Source organism: Rhamphochromis sp. 'chilingali', assembly GCF_963969265.1.
Source record: "Rhamphochromis sp. 'chilingali' genome assembly, chromosome: 8".
NCBI lineage: Eukaryota > Metazoa > Chordata > Actinopteri > Cichliformes > Cichlidae > Rhamphochromis > Rhamphochromis sp. 'chilingali'.
Genome location: NC_137935.1, coordinates 37,684,965 through 37,695,235, shown reverse-complemented (window position 1 = coordinate 37,695,235; position 10,271 = coordinate 37,684,965). Strand labels below are relative to the sequence as shown.

Here is a 10,271-nt window from a genome sequence, read left to right as displayed (position 1 = left end):
TTGCCAATCCTCCCCTACATCACCACGTGCTGGTCATAGTGGATGGTCTGATTTGGGGGGTTCTCTCTCTGTACTTTAGGGTCATTAACTCGTTAAATAAGGTTTTGAGATGACTGCCATTGTGAACAGGTGTTCTATGATTAAAATCAAAAAAACATTTAAAATGTTTTATCAAAGAAAATCTGAAAATTTAAAGCCGAATGAAGCTTAATGTTAAATGTAAGACTTGACATGGTCTTCAATTGATGATTAAAGTCCTACATGTTTTCCTCAGCCCTCTAACTCGTATCAAGTACTTTTCCCAAACCACTGGGTCGCAGCACAGTTACACTGTCGGTCTCATTCAGTAATAAAAGCAGATTGAGGCATCCTGCACTCTAGTGGTTGCAAAGTTGAACAACACCCTACTCAAAAGAAGACAGCCACACACTGTGGTGTGAACTTACTTCCGTTCCACTTCATTTCCCTGTGTTACTTCTGGAAGAACTTTTACATACTCAGTACTCAGGGGTGGATCAAGAGAAATCTTCTTAGGGTGGTATGAGGGTGGCATGGAGATCAAATGGGGTGGCAAAAAAGAAAAAAGTCTTTTTTTTGACACATATGCGGCTGTTACATTCTGCAATATGCATTATATATCATTAAAATAGTAAGTATACAAAAATGGAGTAACTATACACATGTTTCAAATAAATATACTACCAGTTAAAAACATGAAAATATTAGATGATTCATTACATGTCACACTCAGTGTGACAAAGTGGCTAGGACAGAATTCATTTGTCATTTGTCACTTGCATATATTGTTATTTTGTGTTCTGTTATTTTACAGTCAGCCATAATGCTTTAATTTAGACATTGCTGGTGTAACTTCTCTTAACACACAATATCCCGGGTTTTGTTTGTGGTAGCAGTAGTTACATTCTTTACATCCATGCATGTGTTTTAAAGCAAACACTACTAACTAGTGATGGTCCGCTTGAAGCTGAAGCTCTGGTGCGTGTGTCAAAAAAATCAACACACTGCTTCAGAAGCACTGTGTCGAAGCTTGACTCGTTTGGCCAGAGTCACGTGATCAGTGACGTCCGAAGCTTCATTTAGAGCCTAACTGCTTCGGTATCTGATTCAATGGTTTATAAGGAAGCAAATCATTCGCGGGATTTGTGGAGTGTTTTGATGGTGACAGATAGCGAACCACTGATCATTCCACTGAGAGATTTGGAGCCAGCGAGGAATAAAGGAGGTTCTGTTGTGTGGGAGAATTTTGAGTTGATTTTTGTCAATCGGGTGGGTTTTCCAGCTTTGTGTTCTGGCCGTTTGCTTTTGTTTTGTGCGTGTTTATTATATCTGAAAACGGGAAAAAGGTAAAATGTCAAAAATCTGTTTCCATAATATAAATATCATTAAATATATAAATATAAATATCACCCAATGTATATACTATATATATATATATATATATAATGTTCTTCCTCTACAGCCCCCCCCCCCCCAATTTTTTTTTTTTTGGGGGGGGGGGGGGTCCGGCTCCTGAAATTCCGATATGTAATCTCCAATAAAATTGTGTTCATACAAAATCTATGAGTGACGACCTCATCAGCAGTCCAAGTCAAACTGGGCACACAGACCTGGGTTCCTTCAAGCCAATCCAAACAGATGACGGAGATGTACTTACGAATGATTCCTTGGACTTTGGCTACCAGGCCACCGGGTGGACATGGTGAGGTCTTCTCAGAGAAATCGCACGAGTACAGGACATTATCCACTGTGGTGCCATGCTCGCTATAGTTCAGAAGCTCATAATGCTTGGTATTCTGAAGGATGACAAACACACACACACAATTTACATCTTGGTCACTAACAACCACAGGAGTGCTCTGCAGAGTGATGTAGTTTAACAGCCTCACCTCGTCATAGAAAATACAGGCATGTTTCCCCGATACGTAGTTGCAGTGACCGTAGTTTGTAAGGCACACATCCATGTCAGCACCTTAGAGAAACAGTTAAAGACTTAAACACCCTTTCCCACAACACAAAGAATACAGATTTGCAACATGGATTTTTTTTTCTGCAGTATTGCCGTGTCAAAATGTATTTTAATGACCTGCACTCCAATGTGACATATTGTGTTTTTGTTCAGTAGTTTTTATTCCACATGGTCCTGTTGTGACCCTCACAGGTCTAAGAACTTACTTTCACAGCCAACTTGCTTAAAATACTCCGATTTAAAGATGACGGTATCAACTATCACTCAACCTGACTAATGATGCAGAGATTGGGAGCTAGTACAGGCTCAGTACATTATTATATTATTCTCTGTCGTGTACTGCTGCCTGTCGTACAGAAGTACAGTCATGGTTAAAAGGATACCTTCTGTCAAGGTTTACATATTGGGACAAAATAAAAATCATCTTGTTTTTAGCAGGTCTTGAAATTGAATCTTGATATATAACCTCAGATGAACTATAAAATATGACATTACACTGTCATGTATTTGACAAAACTAAGCCAAAATGCAGAATTAGTGTATGAAGCACTAAGCAAACCCTTGTTGCTTCCATAGAAATAAAGATGACAAGTAGCAGGTACATACTGCTGATCAAACACAACTGATTAACTGATTATCAGCACGAGTGACCACCTCTATAAACTCAGAAGCATTCTGGTGTGTGTCGACATAATGCCAAAGAGGAAAGATGTCTTAAAGAATAAATGAGTGCTGCATGTCAGTATCTGAAGTTGCATGAAGCCAGTCCCAAACACGCTCATAATTCTACCATGAGAAAGATTATTCACTATTCAAGTGGAAAACATGCAAGACAACTGCAAAACATTCCCAGGAGTTAAAGTCCAAAAACAGTCACCAAGGATCAGGCAGTGCAATGACTCCAAGCACGTCAGCAAATCTGTCTGGTGGTTCTGCAAGCTAATGAATGATGGGGTGTTGTTAGTTTTTCCACACACTGCTTCTGCTTCACTTCCCAGTTTTATATCTGTAGGAGTGATTAGCTCAGAGCCAAGACACCAAACCAGGGGCCGTGGTACACCTGCTGTGTTGACAGCTTTGCGTGTCACCAGTAATACCATCACACACCTATATCCATTCATGCTAGCTGTTACGGTGCATGTACGTGCTGCAGTATTCTTCTGAACAATAGGCGTTGCCCGTCCTCCAAATCAGCGCTGGTAGAGAAGGAGAAGAAGTCAAAGTTGGAAGCCAAGGAATTTTAAAGTTTTTGCCAAGTTTCAAAGTTTCAACATCTCCCTCTGTGAAACCTGTGAACCTCTAAACTTCTGTACTGATATGATGTTAGGATGCCATTAAAAACAGACTTTAACCCAGCTGCAGCAGCAATGCAACAACACACCAGATTATAAAAATGGAGAAGTGCATGACCAGCAGAGATGACAGCTTACAACATGTAACATCAACTTTGCTGTACGGTGACATTTGCCAGGCACCACACAGCAGGTATGATGGGGCCCTACCTATGTTCTACTTCGGTCTTACTAAACTTTAGTCACAAGGTAAGAATATAACCTAAATCAAACATGATTAACTAGAGTTTGGTGAACTGGTAAAAAAAAACTACGTGAGAGCAGCTTTAATGCTGTTCTCCTACGTGAACCTTTCCCCATCACAGGTGAAACCTAAGAGTGGCTCAGAGCCAGGGCACAGAATGCAGCAGGGTCAAAGTCACAGCGACTGAATGTCCTACCTGATCCTATGTGTAATGTCCTATAGCACATGCTGACAGCTGCTCCTCTTCCTGTCAGAGGGTAAAAGACCGCTCTGGCTTGCACCTTTTTCTGACCTGGGAGGAGGAGAGTGTAGGTTTTAATAATTAGAACAAAACAGCAATCAAACAGCAGAAAAACTGACTTCTTGACAAGTAAACAGACTAAACTGTAGTGCAAAGGTATCTTACTGTTTGGGTGGGGTGCTGAGGTTTTTGGGGTAGTGCTGGTGGTGGGGGGAGGTTGAGTGCTGGGCACTTTGGGAGCAAAGAGCTGCTGGATCCTCTGATAGGCCAAGAGCTTGATCATCTCTGCATCCAGTTTGTCCAGCTCGATCGATGTGCACAAAAACACAAACGCACACAACCGCTAGAAGCTAATTACATCTTGTAGGTGGCTGTAGCTCAGGTGGCAGAGCAGGTCAGCCACTAATCAGAAGGTCGGTGGTTCGATCCCAGGCTGCCTCCTGGCTGCATGCCAAATCTTGGGCAAGATACTAACCCCATGTTTCCCTACTGGTGGTGGTCAGAGGGCCCGGTGGCGCCAGTATCAGGCAGCCGCTGGGCAGCTGTGGCTATAATGTAGCTTGCCAGTGTGTGAATGGGTGAATGACTGAATGTAGTGTGAAACGCTTTGGGGTCCTTAGGGACTAGAAAAATGCTATACAAATGCAGGCCATTTACCATCTTCGTGTGCTTCATAGCAGAACACAGCAATACGAAGGCTCTTAAACTGTCACATGTGGCCGCAGAGTGACAAACTCACCCCCATCCTCCTCTTTTCCATCCTTCATGCAGCTGGACAGGTTGGTGATGGAGGGCAGTGTGTTGGGCAGCAGTGAGTCCGTCAGTGCAGGAGCAGCCTTTATGTCTGAGGGACAGGAGAGGAAAAAAGAGACAAACTGATGAGATGAGATAAAAGAAGGACCAGAAAAAAGACAGTTTTTGATAGTTCACTATAAAGGAAAAAAGTGCACAGGAACTATTACTGAGATAGAAGGCAAAGCAAGTTGTATCTGAATAACTTTTTTTTCTTCATAACTCAGTAACTGAAAATAAAATGTGCTCTTAAATGGCCATGTATCCTTTTGGTAAATGGGGCTGCACGACACAAAATATGCAAGAAAACTGTTAGCACCATCGATTATGTCAGCAGTGAGTATTCAATTAATAGCAACAGTAAACATTCAAAAGAGAGAAAACTCAGGTCTTTTAAAATGAACGTTTCATTTGTTTCCACTTTAGAAAATGCTTGTTTTGATAGTTTAACAATACACAGTATCTGCCAAAAGAGCTCAACTCTTTCACTGTATTTACATCCCATATCACAATCACATTTCCACTTTCTTGAAGAAACATTTTCCTAAAGACAAAAAACTGATAAATTATTAGAAGTAGAAATAACAGAATCACAATTTTAAGTGATCTGCCAAATAAAATAAGCTATGCATCCTAGACTGAGGCATGAAATAAAAAGGCCTTCTTCCCATCTGCTTGGAGCTCTTTCTTACATTATAAGGGGAAAAAAGAGTTCTGACAGTATTGCATCTCCTGGATGAAGCAGAGTTGGTCAGTGTGCACGCGTATGAATGCATGTCAAATCAAATCAAATCAAATCAAATCAAATCACTTTTATTGTCACATCACATGTGCAGGTACATTGGTACAGTACATGTGAGTGAAATTCTTGTGTGCGAGCTTCACAAGCAACAGAGTTGTGCAAAATACAATAATGTAAACAAGCAAATACAAGAATGGCTACATCTGAAACTAATAAATATATGTACAATATATAATAGTATATGCATTTCTGGATGTGTATACTAAATATTTTTCTACGTGTGTGTGTGTGTGTGTGTGTGTGTGTGTGTGTGTGTGTGTGTGTGTGTGTGTGTGTGTGTGTGTATACACATATTTTACAAATTAAATAGAGTAAACAATAAATAAAAATATACAGAGTTGAATATGTGCAAAACAGTGGCATTACTGTACAGTATGGAGTGCATAATGTTGAAGTTCCAGTAGTGAAGCTGAGGTGTCTATGACGTGTTCAGCAGTCTGATGGCCTGGTGGAAGAAGCTGTCTCTCAGTCTGCTGGTACGGGACCGGATGCTGCAGAACCTCCTTCCTGATGGAAGCAGTCTGAACAGTTTATGGCTGGGGTGACTGGAGTCCTTGATGATCCTCCCTGCTTTCCTCAGGCACCGCTTCCTGTAGATGTCTTGGAGGGAGGGAAGCTCACCTCCAATTATCCGTTCAGAGCACCGCACTACTCGCTGGAGAGCTTTGCAGTTGTAGGCGGTGCTGTTGCCATACCAGGTGGTGATGCATCCAGTGAGGATGCTCTCAATGGCACAGTGATAGAAGGTCCTGAGGATGCGGGGGCTCATGCCGAATCTTTTCAGTCTCCTGAGAAAGAAGAGGCGCTGCTGCGCCTTCTTCACTGTTTTGTTTGTGTGTACTGACCACGTAAGATCCTCAGCCAGATGTACACCAAGGAACCGGAAGCTGCTCACTCTCCCCACAGCAGCGCCGTTGATGGTGATGGGGGTGTGTACTTCTCTGCACCTCCGGAAGTCCACTATCAACTCCTTTGTCTTTGCGACGTTGAGGGTGAGATGGTTGTCTTGACACCAGTGGGTCAGAGCGCTGACCTCCTCCCTGTAAGCCGTCTCATCACCATTGGTGATAAGACCCACCACTGTTGTGTCGTCCGCAAACTTCACAATGATGTTGGAGTTGTTAGTGGCTGTGCAGTCGTAGGTGTAGAGTGAGTACAGGAGAGGGCTCAGTACACACCCCTGTGGAGCACCAGTGTTCAGTGTGATGGGGGATGAGGTGATGCTGCCCAGTCTGACCACTTGGCGTCTGTCAGACAGGAAGCTAAGGATCCAGCTGCAGAGGGAGCTGCTCAGTCCTAGATCCTGCAGTTTCCTGTCCAGTTTCGAGGGAACGATGGTATTGAATGCTGAGCTGTAATCTACAAACAGCATTCTCACATACGTGTCTCTCTTCTCCAGGTGTGACAGGGCAGTGTGTAGTGTCAGGGCTATGGCATCATCAGTGGACCTGTTGTGGCGGTATGCAAACTGTAGAGGGTCCAGTGAGTCGGGTAGTGCAGAGCAGATGAAGTCCCTGACCAGCTTGTCGAAGCATTTGCTCACGATGGGGGTCAGGGCTACAGGTCGCCAGTCGTTCAATGAGGAGATGGTGGAGGATTTGGGTACAGGGACGATGGTGGCCATTTTGAAGCAGGCTGGGACTACAGACAGAGAGAGGGAAAGGTTGAAGATGTGTGTGAACACTCCAGCCAGCTGAGCCGCGCATGACTTGAGGACGCGGCCGGGAATCCCGTCCGGACCAGTAGCTTTGCGCGCGTTCACCTTCCTGAAGCACTTCCGCACATCCTCCTCAGACACAGTGTGCGCACTGACGTCATCCGCGGTGCGCACACTGTCCGGTCTCATGGTGTTCGCTGTGTCGAATCTAGCGTAGAATACGTTTAGATCCTCACACAGAGAGGCCGTGGTCTGCGGTGTGCTGGTTTTCCCTCTAAAGTCTGTGATCGTGTGTTAAAGATGGTAAATGGCCTGCATTTGTATAGCACTTTTCTAGTCCCTAAGGACCCCAAAGCGCATGTGTGTTAAAGTGTGCGAGTGAATGTGTGTAAGCCTTCAAACAAGCATGTAGTGAAGTGAAGAAAGGTGAGCATATAACCATTCTCAGTTCTGAGGCCTTCTCTGTGCTTTAATGCAAAACAGACGTTATGAAAGTGGAGATGTTAATACTAATAATAATTCAGCCTAACAGCATGACTATTAACACAATTTCTTAAAGTTAAAAATGTATTTATATCAAGGTTCAAGGTTCAAGGTTCTTTATTTGTCACATGCATAGTTATACAAGTATAACACACAGTGAAATGTAGCCTGACACGCTCCTCGACATGTGCAAAAAAATTGGGGGGGGGGGGGGGGGGGGGGGTGTAGAGGAAGAACATTATATATATATATATATATATATATATATATATATATATATATACATACATATATATATATATATATGTAGTATATACATTGGGTGAATGTGCAGTAGTAGCAGCAAGCAGGTGAATTCTGTACATTAATATGAATAGACATCTGACTATTTTACAGGATAGACAATATAAACATATTTAAAATTAAAGGAATTGAAATGTACATTGTGCCTTGGTTTAGTGTCTGGAAGAGTCCTGTCTCAGTCAATTATAGATGATGTGAGAGGGCGGGTGTGTGTGTTTAGGGCACGGATGGCTTGGGGATAGAAGCTCCTCTTGAGTCTCTCTGTCCTTGCCCGGAAGATGCGGAACCTTCTACCAGATTGCAGAAGTTGGAACAGTTTGTTGCCAGGATGGGACGGGTCTTTCAGTATCTGCGCTGCTCTAGTCCGGCATTTCCTGGTGTAGGTGTCCTGAAGCGGGGGGAGAGCAATCCTGCAGCAGCGTTCTGCTGTACGGATCACTCTCTGGAGAGCTTTTTGGTCCTTCACACAGCTGTTCCCAAACCACGATGTCATGTTCTGTGTGAGGATGCTCTCCACAGCGCCTGTGTAGAAAATCCTGAGGATCTTTGGAGAGACCCTGAACTTCCTCAGTTGTCGTAGGTGATACAGGCACTGCCTAGCCTTTTTGGTCTGGGCCTGAATGTGGGCAGCCCATGTCAGGTCTGAGGAGATGTGGACACCAAGATACTTGAAGGACTGCACCCTCTCCACTGGAGCTCCATTGATGATAATGGGCTTGTCCTCTGGGATGGAGGAGGAGATGATGTTCTTCAGCAGCCTCTCAAACACCTTCATTACTTCCGAGGTCAGTGCAACTGGCCGGTAATCGTTCAGGGATGAGAGTTTGCTGTTCTTGGGCACAGGGATGATGGTGGATCCTTTGAAGCATGTGGGGACCACAGACTTCACCATGGACTCGTTGAAGATGTAAGTGAACACACCTGCTAGCTGGTCAGCACAGCAGCGCAGCAGACGGCCGGTGATGCCGTCTGGCCCCGCCGCTTTCCTTGTGTTCACTCTCCTCAGTGCCGCTCGGACGTCATGCTCTGCGATGCTGGTCACCGGTCTCTCGCTGATGACGTCACTGTCCTCGGTAGTCAGGCGGTAGATAGCATTAGAATAGATGTCAGACTATTCCCCTGCATTACCAGAAGCAGTCTGTTCTCCCTGCTCCTGAGGAGCAGTTCTCCCACAGTCAGCAGCCCAGCGACAATGCTGTGCTTGGTAAGATGATGTCAATGCTCAGGGAGCTGTTGAATAAAGTGAAGGCTGGGGATGAACATTCCCCCTCACGGCAGGGTGGCGGGCGAGTACAGAACCGGGCCCCTTCGTTCAATGGCAGGAGCTGTCAGGTCTGTAATAAGGAGGACCACACTACACAGTCCCATTGCCGCTTTGCCCGACTCTGTTTCCCATGCTTTCAGCCCGGTCACACACGGCGCTCGTGTGCCAATGGGGCCTCTACGGGTATTAACACCCAGGGAAACTAGACGACCTGTGTTTTGAGGGAGGCTGTACAGGTCATGAAGAACACTCCCACACATATGATGCAGCAGAGCTGTATGACAATGTAAAGGACTTAGACAAGTCTGAGAGAGTTATTTTTCAGGACACACAGAGAATCAGCAGCAGTGACAGCCTGTTCTACACTCCTGTTACAATCGGAGGCAAGGCATCCCTTGGTGCTATGTTGGATAGTGGTTCAATGGCCTGTTTTTTCAGTGAAGTAGCACTGCAGAGGTTTGCTGCTGCTGGTGCTATTGATTTGAGCAATCAGGGGGCACCCACTGTTGTTTTTGTTGGCTGTGGTGGTGTACGAGTGAAGCCTAAATCAGTGGTGGAGCTCGACATGGAAGTGTATGGGTGTCATATCTTGGTTCCAACCTTTGTTGTTGAGAATCAACAAAATTACTTAATTTATGGCTCGAATGTCATCAGACATTTAATCCATCAGTTCAAGAAAGATGCAAGCTACTGGGAGGCAGTTTTGACGTCGGGTTCAGGGCATCAGGAACTTGAACAGTTCCTCTCTCTGCTTGCTGGGCTGGAATGCTGGTCTGGTACTGAGGTACCAGACAAAGTGGGCACAGTAAGGTGCAACAGGGCTGTCACCCTGCCAGGTAACAGTGAGTTTCTTGTATGGGGGAAACCTCCTAAAGATGTTAAGATTTCTCCCGGCTCTACTGTGGTTACTGAGCCAACCCCCTCTCGCTCTGCACCCAGGGGCATCATGGTCGCTAGAGTGGTGACTCCTCTCTGGGGAGACAGGTGGGTCCCACTCAAGCTCCTCAACGTCACAGACAACTCTGTTATTCTGTGGAGGAATGCCAAGCTTGCTGATGTCTACACCTGCTTTGCATTGGAGGATATGGAGGTTCCAGAGCTCAGTCAACAGTCTACTCGTACAGAGCCCACTGGGACATCTGTACCCACAGTGGATGTTGGTACTGTACAGGAGAGGCTGGACCGTGTTGGCCTGGGTGACCTGGA

General features: G+C 44.9%; 1 protein-coding gene across 1 annotated transcript; it reads right to left on the bottom strand.

Moving 5' to 3' along the window:
* Positions 1 to 377: 377 nt before the first annotated feature.
* LOC308401607 (PHD finger protein 12-like) lies at positions 378 to 10,013 on the bottom strand (the record flags this gene model as incomplete). Its single annotated transcript, XM_080889877.1, has 8 exons — positions 378 to 404; positions 1,593 to 1,814; positions 1,908 to 1,990; positions 3,720 to 3,815; positions 3,930 to 4,068; positions 4,478 to 4,608; positions 9,757 to 9,844; positions 9,975 to 10,013. 8 exons carry the CDS (start codon positions 10,011 to 10,013, stop codon positions 378 to 380), a joined length of 825 nt encoding a protein of 274 aa, XP_080746003.1.
* Positions 10,014 to 10,271: the final 258 nt, after the last annotated feature.